At 55.4% G+C, this 22,410-nt stretch overlaps 2 protein-coding genes across 2 annotated transcripts; both read left to right on the top strand.

Moving 5' to 3' along the window:
- The first annotated feature begins 581 nt into the window (after nucleotides 1-581).
- Nucleotides 582-14,313, top strand: LRIT1 (leucine rich repeat, Ig-like and transmembrane domains 1). The gene is made up of 4 exons (XM_025435054.3): nucleotides 582-703; nucleotides 5,557-6,008; nucleotides 9,273-9,578; nucleotides 10,566-14,313. The coding sequence occupies exons 1-4, from the start codon at nucleotides 582-584 to the stop codon at nucleotides 11,480-11,482; spliced, it is 1,797 nt and encodes a 598-aa protein (XP_025290839.1). The 3' UTR covers nucleotides 11,483-14,313.
- A 3,573-nt stretch (nucleotides 14,314-17,886) lies between these two features.
- On the top strand, nucleotides 17,887-22,137 carry LRIT2 (leucine rich repeat, Ig-like and transmembrane domains 2). Its single transcript, XM_025435447.2, has 3 exons — nucleotides 17,887-18,083; nucleotides 18,575-19,356; nucleotides 21,368-22,137. Exons 1-3 carry the CDS (start codon nucleotides 17,974-17,976, stop codon nucleotides 22,135-22,137), a joined length of 1,662 nt encoding a protein of 553 aa, XP_025291232.1. The 5' UTR covers nucleotides 17,887-17,973.
- The last annotated feature ends 273 nt before the right edge of the window (nucleotides 22,138-22,410 follow it).

The raw sequence follows: 22,410 nt of genomic DNA, 5'->3' as shown, positions 1-22,410 counted from the left end.
GACTGTGCAAGGTCACGGCCTGGAAATGGAAGAGCTGGAATTTGAACCCTGGCCAGGTTCCCCAGCTTTGGGCTTTTTCTAATGTTTTGATGGCCTTCATTTCATTTTTTTTTCCCGATCAAACTGTCTCAGGAGAGAATTTCCAATGGCCAGGACTGTCTTCATCTTCTCTGAGCCCAGGCACCCCAGCAGGGTCTGTGTAGCCCCCCGCCTGGCTGGCACGGGGGTACTTCGCAGGCGAACAGCCAAGCTGGCCAGTCCGGGAGCCGCTTGCCCCCCGGGTGGCTGCCTGTCTGCCCCACCTTGCCGCTCCCCGGCCCCTCCAGGCCTGGGGCTGTTGCCACGGAAGAGGGTCCCCCGCCCTCACCCTCCGGACTGGGTGATGCCAGGAGCAGTAAGCCGCTGAGTGCTGTGGCCAGGGCTCCCTCCTAATCCCCGGTCTGTCCCTGTTTATCCGATGGCCTCAGGAGGGGGGGTGGGAGTGCTGATGAGCCAGTGGGCAGCTGCTGGGCTTCCTGGGCTGGGACAAAAGAGCAGTCCGGGGACAGGGCCCTGCCTGGGCTATAGGGGAGCCAGGGGCCATGAGGGTGGCAGTGGGCATGCTCTGGCTCCTGGCCCTCTGGGGGCACCCCCACGCCCAGGGCTCCTGCCCCTCTCAATGCAGCTGCAGCCTCCACGTCCTGGGTGATGGCAGCAAGGCCAGGTATGGCACCAGGGGTGTGGGATGGGTAGCCCACGCCTGTCCCTGCTGGGCTGGGTCGGGACGGCTGGACGCAGGGGGTGGGACCTCCATCTTCCGGGCCCTGGGGACCCAGGTATCCTAGGGCGCTAGTCTGCTCTGTGTTGTCTTCCAGCCAGCAGGGCGCCGGAAGTACCAAGTTCCTTCACTCATGGGGGTAGGGATGGGGCAAGAGTGTGGCCCCTCCAGGGACTCTGTCCTGAGTCCTCTTCCAGGATCCTGGGGGAGAGGAACCCTCTGAAGGGCAGGGGAAGCCTTCCCCTTTCCTCTTTCTTCCCTTCTCCCTCCTTTCTACTCCACCATCCTCCCTGCCTCTCCCCAGCCCCCTTTCTCCCAGGCCTCTTTCATTCTCTTGCCTCGCCTCCTGAGGGTACACAACCGCACCCCAGGTATTTCCTACCACCCCACCCATCCTGCAGCCCCCTGCCTCCTCACGCTTCCCCAGCTTTGGGGCTCCTCTGGCCCAAGCCCGGAAGCCTTGGCCTGCACCCAATTCGATGTGCTCTCTGAAAGGCCAGGCGTGCCCATTCCATTGCATGCAAGCACCCCTCCATCCTCGGCCTTTTCTTTCACTTCCCCAAGCCCCACCTGAGCCCCGAGAGCACCTCCATCTTCTCCTCTCCTTCCTTTGGGACTCTCCAAAGCCACTGTGAGTTGTAGACTCTTGCTCTTCCGCCGTCGCTCACTCTCCTTTTTCTCTCTGGCAGTGTCCAGACCATCTTTTCTCTGACGTCTTCAACTTATCCACGAATGACCATTTATTTGCGTTTCCTGACTTGCTCAGGGATTCTAGGTCCTGGCTCAGGAGCCAGAGCCATCTTTCCTACCATCTTTTCAACATTTTGGAGTTCCATTCTCTCTTTCTCCCTCTTCTCAGATGGGTGCTGGGAGCCACTGATGGTTTCTGATCAGGGCAGCAAGGTACCAGTGTGACTCTTACAACGATCCTGGCTGTGGGCGTTGGGTCGATTAGGGTGAGAGGGGATGGAGAGAACGGAGAGGCACGTCCAGGAAAGGATACCCCATGTGGTCCATTCTTGACTCAAGTCTCTGATGCTCCAACTCATATGGATCATCAGACTTAAGGATCTTTCCCCCCAAGGAAAGCCAGGGCTGAGCCCTGAGCAGGCCAGGAGACCGCCTGTGGCCAAGACAGTGTGACCAGGGTGATAAAGAGCCTCTCCAGCTCCCCAGAGAAAGCCCAGGGCTCAAAGTCACACAGCATCGGTGACAGACCTGGTCTTGGAACCCAGGGCTTCAGCTCCATCTCCAGATCTCGTCGGTGATGCTGTCACAGGCAGGGATGCGGGGCGAGCTCCCCAGGTTAGCCTTAGGATAGAAAATAAAATTCCAAGGTCACTTTTCAGGGCCCTGAATGTCGGCTGGTGGCCATCCCTCCTCTGAAGGCAGAGCCCTGACATCAGTCCCCCCTCCCCCCGCCTGACAGTCCCTCGGCTCACCTGCACCCGCACGTCTGCAGGGCGCATCCTCTGAGGGCAACAACGCCTATAGGAGGCCCCGAGGTCCCAGGGGCCCCAGGAGGATAGCGTGGTCAGACAGAGGCTCTCCTGCATCTCAGATGCCTCCCTCAGCCCACCTCCGACCAGCACGGGTCAGAGGGGCGGTCCCTACACCTGAGCGCCTGAGTGACCTGCCCGTACTCCATGCTTCCGCGTCATGGATACGGTGTGTGTACCTGTGGGTACTGCGGTTTCCTTGGGCGGCCCAGTCTGGGCACCTGGACACAGGTGTCCCCATGTCCTTTATGCCGTTTGCCCCGCCAGATGTGCTGGCTCCTCAGTGGTTTCTTTGGTCCTTCCCTTGATGATTTTCTCCACCTTTCCGGACGTGGTTTCCCCTCAACTGCCTTCCTCCCTCCCCCATCCAGACCTTCCTCTCTGCAACATCCAAACCTTCATTCTCATTGAAAATATCACGCTCTTTCCTCCTTAGCTTGATAATAAGCTGTGAGGCGACAGGGGCTGTGACTGTGACGTTCTCGTGACTCTACAGCACCCATCCCTCAGTAGGGGGACCATGCACATCTCAAGAGTGTGGGTGGGTGGGTGGGGGTCACCGTGCCTCACGTGCAGCCTCAAGTTTCACATCTTGGAGAATCTTGCCCTGTGTACCTGACGTGACTGTGCTGCTCTGGGTGACAGCCCGCAGCACAGCCCTCATTCGTAGGCTCCCGGAGGGCAAGGGCTGCTTCCTTTCCTCTCAATCCATCCTCTGCTTTCCTGTCGAAGTTAATAGGTCAGGGCTTAGGAAGTCGCTGTCTGGGCAGAGGGATCGTGGCCAGCAGCTTGCGGGGCCTGATCGCCAAAGTTTTTGAGAGTCGTCCTCGCAGAGCGTGGCACCCCTGCTGGTGACCCACGCAGAGCTGGTTGGTTGCAGGAGCTCGTTTACACCCCAAAACCCCCCTGCAAGGGTGGATGGAGTCTGTTCCTGGAAACAGAGGAAGTGGCTGTGTAAGGTGCTCAGGGACCCATGGCCAGCAAGTAGGGCGCCCGGATGGGAGTCCAGCCGCAGGCCCGCAAGGTCCGGGCCCGCCTCGTGGTCCCTGAGGCTCCCTGACGGCGGGTCCCCACTGAGATAGACGGAGAGAGGTTTGAATCGGTACTCAGATCGTTTTTTTTTTTTTAAGATTTTGAAATTTATTTATTCATGAGAGAGAGAGAGAATGGCAGAGACACAGGCAGAGGGAGAAGCAGGCTCCATGCAGGGAGCCCGATGGGGACTCGATCCCAGCACCCTGGGGTCACTCCCTGCGCTGAAGGCGGTGCTGAACTGTTGAGCCCCCGGGGCTGCCCTGACTTAGATCTTTTTGATGAAGGAGAGCCAAAGCGGTCACAGGGCCTGAGGCCCAGCGTGACACGGGCCGCGCTCAAGGCTGCAGCGGCCCAGGTGACGTGGGCTCGCCCGGCCTGTCCATTCTGCAGCCTGGCAGCTGGTGGGCGCGCAGGGACAGGTTAGCGGGAGGTCCCCGGGCCAGTGACCAGACCAGGGCCCCTTGGGCCCCCCCAGGAAGGCTCTGGGAGCAAGAGCAGCTCGGAACCTGGGTTCGGAGGCTTGGTGCCCAGGGGGGTGGGGGGTGGGGGCCTCGGGACCATCTCTAGGCCCCCCGCCCCAAGGCTCTGGGAGCAGGAGGATCTTGGAACCCGGTTTCGGAGGCTCGGTTCCCCGGGGGTGGGTGTGTGTGTGGGGGGTGGAGGTGTGGGGGGGCCCTCGGGACAGTCTCCATGCCTGCCCCCGGGGAGGCTCTGGGAACAAGAACAGCTCAGAGTGGGGGTGGGGGGTGGGGATGGGGGGGTGGGGGGGTAGATCAGGGTGGGGGGCCCTCGGGATCGTCTCCATCCCCTCCCTCCCCGGGGAGGCTCTGGGTTCGGGGGCTGGGTGCCCGTGGGGGGGTGGGGGGGCCCCTCAGGACAGTCTCCATCCCCTCCCCTGCCCCCCGGGGGGCTCTGGGAGCAAGAGCAGCTCAGAGCCTGGTTCGGAGGCTGGGTGCCCCGCCCCGGGTCGGGGGGGGGATGGGGAGGGTAGATCGGGGTGGGGGGCTCTGGCCCCCCCCCCCCAGGCTCTGGCAGCAAGAGCCGCCCCAGCCCCTGCAAGGGCAGTAGGGCAGCTGTCGGATGCCCCCTCCTGCCCCTTGGCTCGCAGCTCGGAGTCCGGGGAGGCCGGGGGGGGGGGTAGGGTGGGGGGGCCCTCGGGACCGTCTCCCCCCCCTCCCTGGGGAGGCTCTGGGTTCGGGGGCTGGGTGCCCGTGGCGGGTGGGGGTGGGGGTGCGGGGGGCCCTCGGGACCGTCTCCCCCCCCCCCGGGGAGGCTCTGGGTTCGGGGCTGGGTGCCCGTGGGGGGTGGGGGTGGGGGTGCGGGGGGCCCTCGGGACCGTCTCCCCCCCCTCCCTGGGGAGGCTCTGGGTTCGGGGGCTGGGTGCCCGTGGCGGGTGGGGGTGGGGGTGCGGGGGGCCCTCGGGACCGTCTCCCCCCCTCCCTGGGGAGGCTCTGGGTTCGGGGGCTGGGTGCCCGTGGGGAGTGGGGATGGGGGTGGGGGGGCCCTCGGGACCGTCTCCCCCCCCCCTCCCTGGGGAGGCTCTGGGTTCGGGGGCTGGGTGCCCGTGGGGAGTGGGGATGGGGGTGGGGGGGCCCTCGGGACCGTCTCCCCCCCCCTCCCTGGGGAGGCTCTGGGTTCGGGGCTGGGTGCCCGTGGGGAGTGGGGGTGGGGGTGCGGGGGGCCCTCGGGACCGTCTCCCCCCCCTCCCTGGGGAGGCTCTGGGTTCGGGGGCTGGGTGCCCGTGGCGGGTGGGGGTGGGGGTGCGGGGGGCCCTCGGGACCGTCTCCACCCCCCCTCCCTGGGGAGGCTCTGGGTTCGGGGGCTGGGTGCCCGTGGCGGGTGGGGGTGGGGGTGCGGGGGGCCCTCGGGACCGTCTCCACCCCCCCCTGGGGAGGCTCTGGGTTCGGGGCTGGGTGCCCGTGGGGGGTGGGGGTGGGGGTGCGGGGGGCCCTCGGGACCGTCTCCCCCCCCTCCCTGGGGAGGCTCTGGGTTCGGGGGCTGGGTGCCCGTGGGGAGTGGGGATGGGGGTGGGGGGGCCCTCGGGACCGTCTCCCCCCCCCTCCCTGGGGAGGCTCTGGGTTCGGGGCTGGGTGCCCGTGGAGGGTGGGGGTGGGGGTGCGGGGGGCCCTCGGGACCGTCTCCACCCCCCCTCCCTGGGGAGGCTCTGGGTTCGGGGCTGGGTGCCCGTGGGGGGTGGGGGTGGGGGTGCGGGGGGCCCTCGGGACCGTCTCCACCCCCGCCCCCCCCCCCCCGTTTCCCCGCCAGGACGGTGGTGTGCAGCGACCCCGACATGACCCTGCCGCCCGCGTCCGTGCCCGCCGACACGAGCCGCCTGCGCCTGGAGCGGACGTCGGTGCGCCGCGTGGCGGGGGCCCTGGGGCCGCTGGGCCGCCTGGAGCAGCTGTGGCTGCCCTACAACGCGCTGGCCGAGCTCAGCGGCCTGATGCTGCGCGGCCTGCGGCGCCTGCGCGAGCTGCGGCTGCCCGGGAACCGCCTGGCCGCCTTCCCCTGGGCCGCGCTCGCCGACGCCCCCCGCCTGCGGCTGCTCGACCTGCAGGCCAACCTGCTGGCCGCCGTGCCCGCCGACGCCGCGCGCTTCCTGCGCAACCTCACCTTCCTCGACCTGTCCAGCAACCGGCTGCTGAGGCTGCCGCCCGAGCTGCTGGCCGCCTGGGCCAGGCCCTTCCCGGCCGGCCAGCGCGCCTCGCGGGTGCTCGGTAAGGGCGGGGCGGCCCGGGCGGGGGGGGGCGGGGGTCAAGGGGGCCAAGGGGGTCGCGCCTGCCCCCGGGAAGCCGGGGCGATGCTCTCTGCCTCCAAAGCTGGCAGTCGGGTGCAAAGGTGATGCTCGGCGCAGAGGGACACCGTGGCAGGCACGGGCCGTGCCCCCCCCCCCGGGTCGCGGTCCCCCCGGGCCCCCCACCCCAATCTCCCCCTGCAGGGCAGCCTTGCCCAAGGCCACCCACCCTTTCTGGCCACAGCCTCCACATCCCAAGAGCTCATCCCAGGCGGGGAGCCTCAGGGCGCAGCCACTTGGCGGGACCCTGCGGGGCTGAGTCAGTGCCCAGGCCTCGGGGCTCCCTGCACCCACATCCAGCTCAGCTGCGCGTCTGCTCCCACTCCACGCCTTCCTTGCCTCCCCAGCGAGCACGCTGCAGGCATTAATCTCCGGGTCAGGTGCACCCGGCACCGGGCTTCTAAGGATGCCCAGAGTATGCGAGCACCCCAGCAATCACGCTGCAGGCCTAATCTCTGGGTCAGGTGCTGCACCCCGGCACCCAGCTTCCAAGGATGCCTGGAACATGTGAGCACCCCAGCAATCATACTGCAGGCCTTAATCTCCGGGTCAGGTGCTGCACCCCAGCACCCGGCTTCCAAAGATGTTCAGAGCATGTGAGCACCCCAGCAACCACACTGCAGGCCTAATCTCCGGGTCAGGCGCTGCACCCCAGCACCCAGCTTCCAAGGATGCCCGGACCACGCAAGCACCCCAGCCCCTTGAGAGCCTCCTCTGAGCACCACCAACACATACGTGGAAGGAAGGCGGTCTGAGCTCCTGTTAACTGGTCCCCCTGCAAACTGGTACCCCCGCGCTGGCCAGGTGCTTCCGCGTGGCCTCAAAGCTTCCCTCAGTGTCCTGTCCCCCCACAGAACTTAGCCCTCACCACATCCTGGTCCAAATAGTCCCAAGCACAAGGCCCTTTGTTTTACAGATGAACAAACACACCCTGGGGGATGGTAGAAAGCAGTGGGGGGGGGGGCGGGAGGGCCCAAGGCCCAAGGCCTCCAGCTGTGAGGGGGTGGGCACCTCAGCGGGGGGCTAGTGGACAGTGGAAGGTAAGGAGTGAAGAGAGACCTGGTGCCTGCGGCGTGTCCTGGCTCAGAGGGGCTCCAGCGCCAGGGGCGGGTTGGAGCAATCTCAGAATGGTTTGGGGCAGCTCGTGCCCTAAGGCCCAGGAAGATCCTGTGAGGAGGGGATATTTGGAAGTCTTGTTGCCTGGGACAACAGCAAGCCCCATTCCAGCTCCATCCACCCTGCAGACTTTCTCACCTGATAAAGGATAATGTAGAGGAGAGAACTCAGATGGAAAAATTATTGATTCCAAAGTAAAATTTAACTAAGTTCCCTTTTAAAATATATACATATGACATATCTCATATATATATGGAACTGATAACATATTCCAACAACCATGCGAGGGTTTGAGGCAGCCAGCGTAGGGGTGTTGAACGAGTATTTTAAATAAGGCAAATGAGTATAAGAGACCTCCAGGTCACACAGCCAGGAGAAGGCCCCTCCTTGAGACTCAGTTTCCCAAAGCAGAGTTGAATCAGTTATACTGGCTGACCCTTCTCTCTGATTCCTTCTTGCTCGTAATGAACCGATGGCTTACCAGGTGAACCAGATGTCTTTCCTGCCCAAGGCACATGCCTCGCCACAAGGATGACACGTGGCATTAACTCATTCTGGAAAATTAATATTGATTCTAATTACATAACTCACACATAAATATATGTAAACGTTTAAGATATTACAGAGAAAGCCAAAAATCCTTTTGTTCCCTCTTCTGATTCCAGTTCCTACACCCCCTTCTAACAGGTAGCCACTCTTAGGTTTATTTGCATGTTCCCTATCTTTTTAGGATGCATTCACTGTCACATATATATGCACACAGAAAGAATTTCTGAGTTTTTCAAAAAGATTTTTATATATTTATTCATGAGAGACATAGGCAGAGGGAGAAGCAGGCTCCATGCGGGGAGCCTGATGCAAGACTGGATCCCAGGACCCCGGGAATCACGCCCTGAACCGAAGGCAAACGCCCAACCACTGAGCCACTCAGGCGCCCCTCTTTCTGTGTTTTATAGAAAATCTCATATTGTATAGACCGTGCTGTATATATCAACAGCACTGACTTTTTCACTCAATAGTATGTCTCGGAGATCTCTGTAAGTTACTACAAATGGATCGATCTCATTTTGGAGAAACTACTGCAGAATGTTCCAGAATACAGCTACACGACAGCTAATTCAGCCGCTCTCCCTTTAACGAGCCTTTAGATTGTTTCCATTATCTTACCAACCCCTACGATGGCGCAGGGAACATTCCTGACAGTGCACCCTTAGGCACGCAGACAAATGTTTCCCTAGGATAGGACCTGAGAAGGGGACTCCTAGGCCATGCAGCACGCACCTAGACATTTTAAGATTGGTCCGGGGGTGTCCAAGTGGTTGGGCGGGCTCTCGGCCCCCACAAGTAGGGCAGGAGGGACACCGGCCACACAGGCATCCCCGCTCTGAAAGGTGACTGCCCGTCGATGTGGACTCTTAGTTCGAGGGGCTGGGCATAGGCCGTGACGAAGACACACGGAAATCTCTTCCCTCCCGAGGCTAATAATGAAAATGGTGGGAACGCTGAACTTCGGCCAGTCTGAGGGGTGACTGTTTCCCTGTCATTTAACTTTGCTGTTTGCAGTAATTCGTGGGGGTCTGTGTTACAACTGGTAAGGGCCAGCCGACTCACCGTGATGATTCTTGGGGGGCGGATGTATCATCATCCTGCAAACCTGAGATGCTGTTTGCATCTGCTACCCTGTGCCAGCGGTTAAATGCAGCTAGCAGAGGGATGGGGGGAGGATGGCGGGAGAGGGACCCAGTGTCCCCGCAGCCAGTGCGCAGAAGGGCCTGAGAGTCACAGATGTACAAGCAGGTGGATGTGGCCCCCTCAACCCCTGACGCTTCCCCTCCCAAATATATCAGATACGTGTATATAAATAAGTCACGCGCCATTGATTCGTGTGTTCAAGATTAAGCACAGGCTTCAGGTTCCACGGCTAGCGAGGCGAGGAGCTGCACCTGGAGGCCAGTCCCACTGACCCTGAGCTCAGGACATGCCGAGCCCTCCCTGAGGGGGATGAGGAGCTGGGCGCGAGTGGATGTGGAGATCAGGGGCTCACCGCCGGCCTCCCTTCTCCTCCCCGCAGGCCTTCAGGACAACCCCTGGGCCTGCGACTGCCGCCTCTACGACCTGGCCCTTTTCCTGGAAAGCTGGGCCCCGAATCTGGCCTTCATAGAGGCCAGGCTGAAGTGTGCCAGCCCGCAAAGCCTGGCCGGAGTGGCCTTCAGCCAGCTGGAGCTGAGAAAGTGCCAGAGTCCGGAGCTCCGTCCAGGGGTGGCCAGCGTCAGGTCCCCTCTGGGCAGTGCAGTATTGCTGCGCTGTGGGGCCACCGGCGTCCCTGGGCCAGAGATGAGCTGGAGGAGAGCCAACGGGCACCCGCTCAACGGCACAGGTGTGTGAGCTCCGGGGACTGTGCGGACTGGGCGGGTCGGGGGCGGTCTGGGGACAGTGGCTCCAAACCTGTCCTCCGGGAGCCCGGGAGCCCCTCTGTCACCCTGGGACGCCAGTTCCCCCACCCTGGGAGGAACAACGTGCTGCCGTTTGGGGTGAGGGGTGCTCCTAGTAGACGTAATATTTAGAGTGAGTTTCCCAGTTGTGGTTGTGAAGCCACGAGGGGTCATAACCATGTGTGTTACCACCTACTGGGCTCCTCGGTGCACACGGTGTCACCGAACTTAAAAGACAACTTGATTATCCTTGTCCTATAAGTAAACAGACCCCGAGAGGCTAAGTGCTTGGCTCCTGGCACGCAGCCGGTGGTCTTTGTGCTGTGTAGACGGAGATGGTTCGTCTCTGGCCCGGGGGGTGGGGTTTGCAGGAGCCACGGCCCAGCTGTGTGCGGAAGGGGGGGTCAGGAGGAGTAGTTCCTTAGCACCTGACCCTGACCGGAAAACCCCGTGACCCGCCCCACTTGCTTGGGGGGTCTCCTTCAGCTGGGTCAGTGAGTGTTGCTCAAAGACCGGGGTCTGGAATCAGTTTACAAAGCTGTATGAGGAGCTCCATTACGTAAAACCAGGTTGAAAATGCTTGGGCTGAGGTGGCCGTGGGTCTGGACGGGGTGGCAAAGCCTCGCGTTCAGCCCGACCCCCTTACCCTCGAGCTGCCTGCCGCCCTGAGGCCGTTCTGTAGGACTCCGGGGCCTGATGAACATGGCTTGAGCACCTCAGATTTACAAGGCAGGTCGCCCTTAGACTTAGCTGGAGCCTGGGTCCCCCTAATGCGAGCCCAGGGGATCTTGAGCCCCTTGGCCCCTCTAAGAAAAGCTGAATGACTCCCAGGGTTTTCCTGGGACGGCGGGGCCCCCGTGCAGCCTTGAGTGCCTGCCGCCCAGGAGGGAAGCCTGGCCTCCGGGCCCACTCACTGGCCTCTGTCCCTCCAGTGCACCAGGAGGTGTCCGGCGACGGCGCCAGCTGGACGCTGCTGGGCCTGCCTGCTGTGTCCCCCCGTGACTCTGGGGACTACATCTGCCAGGCCAAGAACTTCCTGGGAGTCTCGGAGACCGTCATCTCCCTGGCCATCACGGAGCCCCCGGCTTCCACGGAGCGCGGTGGGCTTCCAGAAGCTGCCGCCTACAACAGGGTGGTGGCCCGGCATGTCCCCGACGGCCCCGCGTCTGGCGGCCCGGCCACTGCGCCCCCCGGGCCCGACGCCGAGGAGGAGCTGAGCCTGCAGCAGGTGCAGGTGGGGGCCCCGGGGCACCAGGGGGCCCGGATGCTCAGGTCCCTCAAGGTGGTGGGGGACACTTACCAGAGCGCGACGCTGGTGTGGAAGGCGCCTCAGGCCGGGAACACCACCGCCTTCAGCGTCCTCTACGCCGTCTTCGGGCAGCGCGACATGCGGCGGGTGGCCGTGCAGCCCGGGAAGACCCGCGTCACCATCCACGGGCTTGTGCCCAAGACCAAGTATGTGGCGTGCGTCTGCATGCGGGAGCTGGTGCCCCAGAAGGAGCAGTGTGTCATCTTCTCCACGGACGAGGTGGTGGACACCGAGGCCACCCAGCGCCTCATCAACGTGGTGGTGATCAGCGTGGCCGTGGTCATCGCCCTGCCCCTCACCCTGCTCGTGTGCTGTGGGGCCGCACGGCGGCGCTGCCGCAGGTGTCCCCCGGGGGGGCCCGCGGAGGCCGGGGGCGCCTACGTCAACCTGGACAGGCTGGGCCACAGCGACGACGGCTCCGAGGAGCTGTCCCAGCACAGCCTCAGCGAGGCCGCCGGGCTCCTCTCCGCACGGCCCAGCCTGGACTCGCAGGTGGCGGGCGCCCGCGGCGGCAGGCGGATCAACGAGTACCTGTGCTGAGGGCGCCCGGGCCACACACCTGCTCGGCCCACCCGCTGACTCGACCTGGGGCCACGCCACGGGGTCCTGCCCGCGGGGACCCGCCTCCGCACGCGCGGCCCACCGCAGCAGCAGCCAATGCTCACTAAGCCCTTACAGTGTGCCCGCCAGTGTCCTCGGGGCTTTATGGTCATCGACCTCATTAATTCTCATCACAGCCCTTTGCAGCAGGCCCTACGTGTTCTCCCCATTTTCCTGGAGAAGAAACAGGGGGATTGACCAACTCGCCTGTATCAGTCATTTTTTTTTTTTTCTGTGTAACCACTAAAAGCAAGATGTTGGTGGTGTGCAACAGTGAGCGCTTATTTTCACACAACCTACAGGTCTGCAGCTTGACCAGGGCGGCTCTGCTCCGTGAGTTCTCTGCAGGGCCCAGGATGGAGTGTCAGTGGCGACTTGGAGCAGACTTCTTCCTTGAAGAGCTTGGATGATATCAGAGGAATGAGCAAAAACATGCAACATCTCTTAAGTTCTTGGCTCTAGAACCAGCATGCCACCATGGCTACCCGTGTTCTGTGGGCCAAAGCAGGTCCCATGGCCTAACCCAACTCTCATAGAGCAGCAGAGGACAGTTCTCCCAGGGAGCTGATGATGGGGCAGGAAAGAGTCTGCTGAGCAGTGATCTGATCTACCCCGCCCCTGAGGTACACGGCTAGGAAGTGGTAGTTGTGGACTCTGGACCAGGCAATTGGTTCCAGAATTGATGGTCCCTGCCACTCCCCTCTCCTGCATCTTATCACATTTATGTTAACACATAGACACCCACACCCCTGCTTGTGCATGAGCCACATTTGTACAGACACACACAGAGATACAGTCTCTGCCTTCATTGTATACACTTAGGGATTCCCAATGTTTTTTCTCTGGATGCTGCTCTGCCTCGATAATCATTTGATTTTCAATAAATTCTAGAGCTTGGATGATGCCCAGGAGACTCCTGCTTGTTTTATCTCAGAATGTCAGGCTGGAGGAATCTGAGATGCCCTCCATGGAGGGTGGCACCGTACACTCAATGCTGTAGGGCACACAGCTCGTTTGTCCCCACAGAGTGGCCTTTGTAATTTGACTGAAACTTAGCTGGGTTCCTAGGATGTCTCAGAGCCTTCCCAGTTATTCAGGAAGCCACCTCAAAGTGGGATTCTTGCTCAATTTGCTTAACACTGGGAAGCCGCTGAGATATCATCTCTGCGCACAAGCAAAGGTGAATGTTCCCAACAACAGGGTCAGTGTCGTGTCTTGTCTGCAGGACTGAGCTCCAGAGTGTTTGGTGCCAGGGCCTTTAGATACCAACTAAGGAAATTCAGGGACGGCAAGGAAACAATTTTGCTGGTATCAACCAACAGACCCATATCGTGTTGAACATTTGCCAGATAGGAAACAGTGTGATGTGGTGATTTCTTTTTTTTTTTTTTTTTTAAGATTATATTTATTTATGAGAGGCAGAGAGAGGAGGACAAGCAAACTCTGTGCTGAGTGTGGAGACTGACTCAGGCCCAATCCCAGGACCCTGAGGTCATGACCTGAGTCAAAACCAAGAGTTGGATGCTCAACCGGCTGAGCTGCTCACATGCCCCAATACAGTGATTTCTAAAGTTACTGTACTCCCTCTCATATTTACAAAGATCTGACAACATATGGTTCTGTTTTCTCTCATTTGATCCTTACAACAACCCATTATGGAGGCTGAACTACTTGATTTTACAGATGAAAAAACCAAAGCCCAAAGAGTTGAATAACTTATAGAGGGTAGTGATGGATTTTTCTTGGAGGGTCTAAGTCTTTGATAACTTCCTGACCAGGTTGAGGATCTTCCTTCAGTGTTGATCTATGCAATGTGATCTATAGCAGCTCCACTATGGAAATGGATTTTTTTTTCAAATCATTGAAAGCCATAAGAACCATAAGACCACCAGTACACACGAGCATGGAGTTTAAATATGTGGATATTTTCTGCCCATCATCTGGAGGGTGCATCTGACTATAACTTATGGACCATAGCCATTAAAAAGAGAAATTGTTTGGTTGGAAGTTGACAAAACCACTGGCTACATCACGGTCAACAACCATATATGCCGTAAAGAAAACCAGATAGTAAATATTTTAGGCTCTGTTACTGACTCAGCTCCTCTGATGGAATGTGAAAGCAGCCATAGACAATATATAAGTTGATGGGCACAGGTGTGTTCCAATAAAATGTTATTTACACTAACAGGTGGCAGGCTGGATTTGGCTCCCAGGCTATCGTTTTCCAACCCCTGCCGGTAGTTTTATCAAGGCATTTCTGTTGTTGAGACCCAAGACTCAGTTCTGATTGATATATGAGATTGACAGGCACTCCCCAAATTAGAACAAGATGGAAGTGGCCACCTATTGAAATGGTTAAGATATTTCTTCTAAATGATTGACTGAGCCAATCAAGTTTGAACAATTATAGGCCCAAAGACAACTAAGATCCAGTCAGTTTTATTAAACCTTGTTTGACGAGAATTCAGGAACTTAAAAGCAAGATTTGTTAGTATTTATCCAATATCATGAGGTGTGTGGGGTGGGGGGAGAAAAAAGAGAATATTCAAACTTTTCAATGATTTCTTAAGACCTACTTTGGTGGTCTGGATGGAATGACCCCCAAGATGGTCAGCCTCCAAATATCCATCTGTCAGTCTTCCTTTCTGTGTTCTTTCTTCCCTGATTTGCTCTGGTAAAGAATCATCCTGGATTATGTTCATGAATATTCATACAACTGGAAAAAAAAAGAATTCCCATTGTGAAAAAATAAAATGATACCTGGTTTATATATTGGTCTTTGGTATATGAGTCTGGTTAGTATAAGTTGGTCCCTGAAAATCTGCTTAGAGTCCAGGGAAAACAATTTCTGGTCTCCCAGTGGTGAAGACCATCCTGCACCATGGTGATCCTACGGTGTGCTGTCCTTGGAAACCTTGTCTGGATGTTGACTGTGATTGTCGCATCTCCATCATACCTTTTTTCTGACTGCAACATGCTTATATTCCCTTTGAGCTGGGCAGGGGGCAGGTCTGATGTCACTTATCTCAAGTTCCATGTGTAGGTTGCAGGGTACAAAAGGCAAGTAACAGAAATTATACCCTGGAAAGTGGATGTGGGCTGTTGAAATTAGGCTATCGATCAAGGGACTCAGTGAACAGTGTGTTTAGAGCTCCTAGAGCTGGAAATTTTTAACTATCATATACTCCAGTAGAAATAAAAATAAATTTAAAAGTCTTTGAACACGTTATTTGATTGCAAAGACATTGTAGTCAGGATAGCTTAGGCTTATGCTGTGCTAACAATTACCAAATTTTGGTGGCTTGCCATAGAAAGATTTATCCCTGTTCTTGAGTCTGTGGGAAATGTGGATGGAGAAAGGGTTTTGCTCCATTTATTCACCTGGGGACCCAGGCTGACGACGACTCCATCACCTGGAATGCTAACAACTGCCGTAGCAAGGGGGAAGAGAAGCTGGAATGTCACGCAGGGGCTTTTAAAACATTATTTCCTCTAATAGTTCATTAGCCAGAATGCTAGTCACATAGCCTGCCTACTTGGGAGGGCTGGGAACGTAGTCACCTGTGTGTCCATCCCAGGCAGGCCACAGAGCATGCGTAGCCAGGAGGACACCTCAGATGGGGTTGGCAGCAGAGGGAGGAGCCAGGGAAGAGCACCAGCTTGAGAAAGAGGAAAGACAGCACGTCTGCTCCCCGATATGTCACCTGGCTCTCTGTCTGAGTCGCCCCAAAGTTCTTCCAACCCTGGGGTCACATTTTCCAATTGAATAGAAAACTGTCTTAATAAGGTTCTATTAAGATGCGCCGAGGAGCCATCACCAGGAAGCCATTTCTATCTTTTATATATAATCGTGTCATAAACAGAGTGATCCCCCCCCCCCACGGCTCTTCTCTACCAAAAATTCTAAGCCAAGTTCTTGAAAACATCCTTCAGGAAGGGACATGGGTGTGTCATAGTCTCAAACCCCTTCCCCTTGTTGTTAAATCTCTTGAGTTTAGGGACACCACTTAATCACTAGTTGTTCAAAGTAAATGACACAACCGAGCTTTAATTGCACCAGTCTCTTGCCTTAATTGACAACACAGCTACACCCCTGCATTCATATGCCAAATAAGGAGACCAGGGGATCCCTGTGTGGCTCAGCGGTTTGGTGCCTGCCTTTGGCCCAGGGTGGGATCCTGGTGTCCCGGGATCGAGTCCCACGTTGGACTCCCGGTATGGAGCCTGCTTCTCCCTCCTCCTGTGTCTCTGCCTCTCTGTCTGTCTCTCTCTCTGTCTATCATAAATAAATAAATAAATAAATAAATAAATAAATAAATAAATCTTTAAAAAAAAACAAAACAAAAAACAAAAAACAAATAAGGAGACCAGAAGATGAGGGGGTCAGGAGAGAAGGAGGAGCAGTGCAGAAGTGGCCAGCATAATTCCAGAGACGACATGCCAGTGGATGTTCTTCTCAAGCTTTCAGCAAATCACCAGAAGGTTAGGTTCACCTGGATTCATCTGAAGAGGATAGCGTGGGATGAACAGAGGAAAAAATGTGGGGGATGGAGATCTCTTTAGGCCCTTATAGTTTGACCTGAGAAAAGAATTCATTAATGGGTTGCCCTGCAGTGAATTGAATCACATTTTTTTCCCCCAAAAAAGCAAGCTTAACAAAATCTTGGCCACCATGGTACAAGTCTCAGGAGTGAGATCAGAGTTGCCTCCTCATCCCATCAGGCCAAACTAGCTGGGCCCTTGGGCTCTCTTCACCCTCAGTTGCTGTATATGAGTTGTTTTGGGAAGGGCATGATCTCATGCAAGCAATCTTTGCAGCTGAGCATCAACACATGCCTTGAAAGGGGTCTAAGGCTGCACATCTCCATGTCTAGAACAAGGTTTGTACCCATTGCATTCTCTTTGTTTTGATTTTTAGCTTGAGAGGAAATCCAGAGATCTGGCCAGATTGTGGAATTGACAAGAAATTCAAATACATCTGGCATGGATGAAAAGCCTGGAGTGTAATCAGCTTAGTTGATGACCCATTTCCCCCATCCCTGGCTAACTACTAAGCGGATTTTCTTCCTTTAGGCCTTTTGTAGGGTATAATGTATATTATGAGTATTAGGAGAATCCAAGGAGTGTCAATATTCACCAGGAAGTACCGTAAGTAATAGGGAAGCCGACTTTATTGCTCTTCAAGTCTGTTGGTGTAGGAAGGGAATTAACATAACTCATGTACGTTAGGTACTTTATATAGCCTCAAAATTTCCTAGAAACACTATGAACTATTTATTAATTTCATTACTTTGCATAAGAGAAACTGAGACTCATGTACGTTGAGTGACTTTCCAAAGATTTCAAGACAAGGAAGCATAAGCTAGAGAGAAGACCCCATGGCAAAGGGTCTATAAAGTTTTGCCCACCAGTGATTCCTTGCACCTAGAAAGTGTGTGGCTTAGAGTAGATGGCCAACAAATATTTGTTGAATAAGTACCCAAATCACATAAAACATAAGTCCTTCATTTTTATCATGTGAAATACACAGCATTCAGGGCAAGTTGTGAGATCCAGGATAAGAAACACACTTTAACTTATTCAGAAAACCTCTGTACTGTGATGCTTCTCTAACCCCGCTCATCCAGTGGCAGAGGTAGCTGTCTTAGTGCAGTACAGGAGTGAATCCATCACATGAGGCGTCGGAGAAAGCCAGTGATGCAAGTGGTCACATCTCGTTATCCACCAATCTGCATTCACTTCTAGAGAGTGGGTGAAAATCCTAGCTTTCAGGGACGCCTGGGGGGCTCAGCGGTCAAGTGTCTGCCTTCAGCTGAAGGCATGATCCCGGAGTTGTGGGATCCAGTCCCACATCAGGGGCTCCCTGCAGGGAACCTGCTTCTCCCTCTGCCTGTGTCTCTGCCTCTCTCTGAGTGTCTCTCATGAATAAATAAATAAAATCTTTAAAAAAAAAAGAAAGAAAGAAAGAAAGAAAGAAAGAAAGAAAGAAAGAAAGAAAGAAAGAAAGAAAGAAAGAAAGAAAATTCTAGCTTTCAGAAGTCAACTGTGTAGATGAAGTATTAGATGGATTCTGGCCAAATAACCCGAACCGTTGTGTTCAGGATAGTATTACCTGCTTGTTTCTCAGATCATTCTGTAAGAAACTGAGGGAAGGTGGTATCAGTTCTGAGTAGGAGAACTGGCTTAGAGTTTGCTTTCTAGACTCAAGAACCAGACAAAGGGTGAATTTTGTGACCTTAGTTAAGAGATATAGCTCCTTCCTCGTGGGTTCTGTTGAGCTTGTGATCTAGGCCATAACAGAGCATACAGGGGCTTTGCCACTGCTGTGCTGACCTGCATCACCACGGATTACCAGTAATAGGATTTGCCACTCAAAAGCCTAGACTACACTTACTGAAAACTTGCAAGGTAGTTTCTTGCAGAGCAGTATGGCTTCAGTTTCTCACTATTTGCTGCTAGTCCTGGTCTTTCTGGATTCAAATGCCGCTCAGCCATCCTGTCAGCCAGGATGTACCTGCTCAGAGGACAGTTTCGGCAGGTGCGCTGTGCTAACAAGATGCCAGGGGGTTGTAGGGGATGGGCTCTCTTTGGGGATGATGTGGAGTGGGACCAGGCCTAGATGTGGCAGGAAGTCAGTGAAATCTCTAGTTGGCTCTGAACTTTGGAGAACTGTGCACTTTTACCCATATGGGTCTCTTATTTCAAGTGAATAACATATATTTTTTTCTTTTAACTCATACCTCTAATGCCAGAATAAACCTAATCTCACTTCTCTGATGTTTATATTTTTTGAAAAGATTTATTTATTTATTTGAGAGAGAGAGAGAGAGAATGCATGGGTGGGATGAGGGTCAGAGTGTGAGACAGGTGAAGCAGATTCCCTGCTGAGCTGGGAGCTCAATGCGGGGCTCCATCTCAGGACCCTGAGATCATGACCTGAGCATAATCAAGAGTCAGTGGCTTAACTGACTGATCCACCCAGGCGCCCCACTGATGTTCGTCTTAAAGGGTTTGTGGTTTCTTGTACAGGACTCTGCAGTGTATGTCTATCTCTTTGGGAAAGATCCCAAGGAACCTTCTTGAAGAGTTAAAGCAGTTGAGGATTGAAAATTCGCCCTTATATGAACTACCTCGAGGGTCCTTCATCAACATGAGCACTTTGGAACACCTTTGGCTTAATTTTAACAACATCACTGTGATACACCTGGGAGCCCTGGAGCACCTGTCAGAACTAAAAGAGCTGAGACTGGAGGGGAACAAGCTCCGCTCAGTACCATGGACAGCATTCCAAGCCACCCCTCTCCTGAGGGTGTTGGATCTCAAGCACAACAGGATTGATGCGCTTCCCGAGCTAGCGCTTCAGTTCTTGGTCAACCTGACCTACCTTGACCTATCCTCCAATAGGCTTACGGTTGTGTCCAAGAGTGTCTTCTTGAACTGGCTGGCCTACCGGAAACAACAGCAGCCTGGCTGTGGAGCCAAGACTGTCCCCATCCTGGTGCTGGCACTGCACAACAATCCCTGGCTATGTGACTGTCGCCTGAGGGGATTTGTCCAATTTGTGAATTCCATCAGCATCCCGGTCATCCTGGTGAATTACTACCTGATGTGCCAACGCCCTCTCTCCAAGGCTGGGCAGCTTTTTCACGAAACTGAGCTCAGTGCTTGCAGGAAGCCGCAGATCTCAACACCCAGTGCCAGTGTCACCGTCCAGATGGGACATAATGTGACCCTGAGATGCCTGGCACAGGCCAGCCCTTCACCAACCATTGCATGGGCTTACCCCCTGAGCATGTGGAGGGAATTTGATGGTAAGCCACGTGAGCCCTCTCAGTGTATCTGGGGGAAATGGTGAGGTCTACAGCAACTCTCTCCTCAATAGAGAGGTTCTAAACTGGGTCAATCGTGAAGTGAGGGTGCAGGTAAGATTGGGCTCGGCCTGAATTATACCCACCACAACGGGGAAGTTTCCAAGACAGTGTTCCACCATCTGGAATGATTTTAAATGGTTGCATACAGACCTCTATGGGATATAAATATATATAAAATATATAATTATATATTATATATAATATAATATATATTATATATAAATTATAAATTATATATAAAATATATAATATATGTAAATATATTATAGTAGACTTAACATATTGTATAAATATTATAAAATTATATATGAACAGATAGATTCTTTAAGAGTGTTCTAAATGCAAAATACTACACTGTATGTTCTTAAGTCCTAGAATTTCTGACTAGGACTGATTCTAGAGATTATCTATTATTGATTGCCTAAAATTGCTGGAGCAGACCCAACCGGGGTACTTGTTGGAAATAAGATCTCCAGGCTCCTGCCTTGGAGATTCATATTTCCTGTGTCCAGGGGTGGGCCTGAGATTAACGCCTATTAACAAGTGTTCTCTCTTCTCCCCTCCTCCTTTCCCCAAGTAATTCTTACCATTGGGCAAGGTTGGGAATTCCTAGATGTTGACTGAATTTTACACTTCCCACCACTCTGTTGTTCAGAACTTACTGGCTTGAAGTTGTAATCCTGGGACCCAGGTGAGGAAGTGACCTCCACAGGCCCCATCACTGGGATTCAGACCTGCCTCTCATGTCCTGAAACTCTATGGTGTGCTTTCATACCTCAGCTGGAATCCCCTTTAATGTTACCCTGCAGGGTTGGGACAGGGGTGGTCTCCCTTGGGATATCTTAAAGTTGTCTAGAAGACAGCTAGACCTATCTGAGTAAAGCTTGAGAAATACAGTCAGTTACCCAGATATTTGTTATGCATGGTGAGAAGCCGCTGGAAGATTAAAAAATACCTAAGGAACTGAACTGTTGAGTTTTTCCTATCATTTTGATCACATCTTATTGGGTTGAGATTAAATACTAATGTAGGATTTATTGTCATAGCATCTTGAAGAACAGTGATATGCAGGCAGATGTCTTTTAATGGTCTGTAGTCAGTGCCTTTGGTACCGTGTTATATTATTCTCTCAGTAATGACAACAGCTTACACTGAGTGCTTACTAACAAACTTAAACTCTTATCATCCTGTTTTACTGATGAGGAAATCGAGGCCAGGAGAATCTAAGCAACTGGCTCAGCACCATGCACTTAGTAAGGGATAGAATCCAGGCATTTGGCTCAAGGCTCTGAGCCTTTCTGCACCTGGGAGCTAAAAAGGTAATTCTTTTAAACAATTTTTTAAAGATTTATTTATTTTTTTTAGAGAGAGTGAGCACGTGCACATGAGTGGAGAGAGGGGAAGCAGAAGAGGGGGAGAGAGGGAGAGAAGCAGACTCCCTACCGAGCATGGAGCCCAACTTGGGGCTTGATCTCATGACCCCAAGATCATGGCCTGAGCTAAAACCAAGAGTTGAATGCCTAACCCACCGAGCCACTCAGGAGCCCCCAGGAAGGTGATTCTCGAAGCTCACAACATCCCACAGTTGCTAGAGATCTGCCCCCAACCATGCTGTTAGCTCAGCGAGGCTTCTGGTGGTTTGGTTGGAGCAGCAAGTGGAGCTGGAAGTGTGGTCTTCGTAGGCAGAAGAATGAGGTTCCAGGACGGCCACTGCCTCTGAGCATGTGTCCCTATGGGCAGGTTGCTGAATCACTCCAGTCCTCAACTTGTTAAGAGTAAAAAGGGGGTACTTACCTTATGGGGTTGCTGAGAGGCCAATACCAGGAATGTAAGCTTGGTAGGCGGTCACCTCCGGCTCAAGAAAAAAGCAAAGAACGGATGTTGCTGGGCACCGTCCAGCTTTCTAGCAGGGACGTGCCCTTCAGAGCCCTTTTGCTCTCTCTCCACCCAGTGTTGACTTCGTCGGCTGCAGAAGACACCGCCCTGTCCGAACTGGTCATACCTGCAGCCCACCTGGTGGACAGAGGCAATTACACCTGTGTGGCCTCCAACTCTATGGGCCGGAGTGCGCTGGTCATTGCCCTCCACGTGCAGCCCACCCAGGCCCCGGCCGCTGCCCGCGCCCCTCCTTTGCCCTCGGAGGGCGAGGCCTACATCGACCTGCGGGTGGTCAGGCAGACGGTGCGCGGGATTTTGCTCGAGTGGTTTGTGGTGGCCGACGGCCCCCGGGATCCGTGGTTCACCCTCTACATCGCGTCCGATGCAACGCTCAGGCCCGAGGTGGTGCACATCGGCCCCGGGGTGAACACGTACGGGCTGGAGGACCTGCGGCCCAGCACGAAGTACGAGGCGTGCCTCAGCCTGGAGGGCCGGCCCGCCCGCAGGGGCCGCTGTGTGGTCTTCGTGACGGGCCGGGCGCAGGGCGAGCTGGCCGAGCTGGCCGCGCGGGAGCGCCTCCTGCATGTGGCCGTGGTGCTGAGCGCCGCGCTGCTCGCCCTGCCCGTGGGCGCCTACGTGTGGGCCGCCCAGGCTCACTGCCGCTGCCGGCCCGGGGGGCTGAACTGTTGTCCCCGGCGCAGGAGGGGCCCCCGCTGTCCCCGGGCGGTGCCCCAGCTCTGGGACTGCTCCTACGCGGGCCACAGAGCCCCCCGTGGGGACGGCCCGGGCTGCAGAGACGCCGAGGGCGAGGCGCACAGAGGTGGAGAGCAGGACTGGGCCTGACCGGTGGGGCTGGGTACGGGGCCCTGGGGGGCTGGGGGGCCCTGGGGGGTCTGGCCCTCTAGTCCCCTGTGGCCTGGCCCGTCTCGTCAACACCATCTACTGAGCACCCACTCTGTTCCGGGCACTGACCTGGACCCAGCGATTGGGTCGGGGGGTGCCCGGGGAGCTTTGTCCTGTCCTATTAATGATCTTATTATAGGTAGTGGCTGGGAAGCAATAAATGTGACCCTTTCCCTGTGACGTTTACATGTAACATTTCCCATGGGCTGTCCA

Source organism: Canis lupus, chromosome 4 (assembly GCF_003254725.2).
Source record: "Canis lupus dingo isolate Sandy chromosome 4, ASM325472v2, whole genome shotgun sequence".
In the NCBI taxonomy this organism is placed as follows: Eukaryota; Metazoa; Chordata; class Mammalia; order Carnivora; family Canidae; genus Canis; species Canis lupus.
The sequence above is the reverse complement of the archived record's forward strand: the minus strand, read 5'-3'. Positions and strand labels throughout refer to the sequence as shown.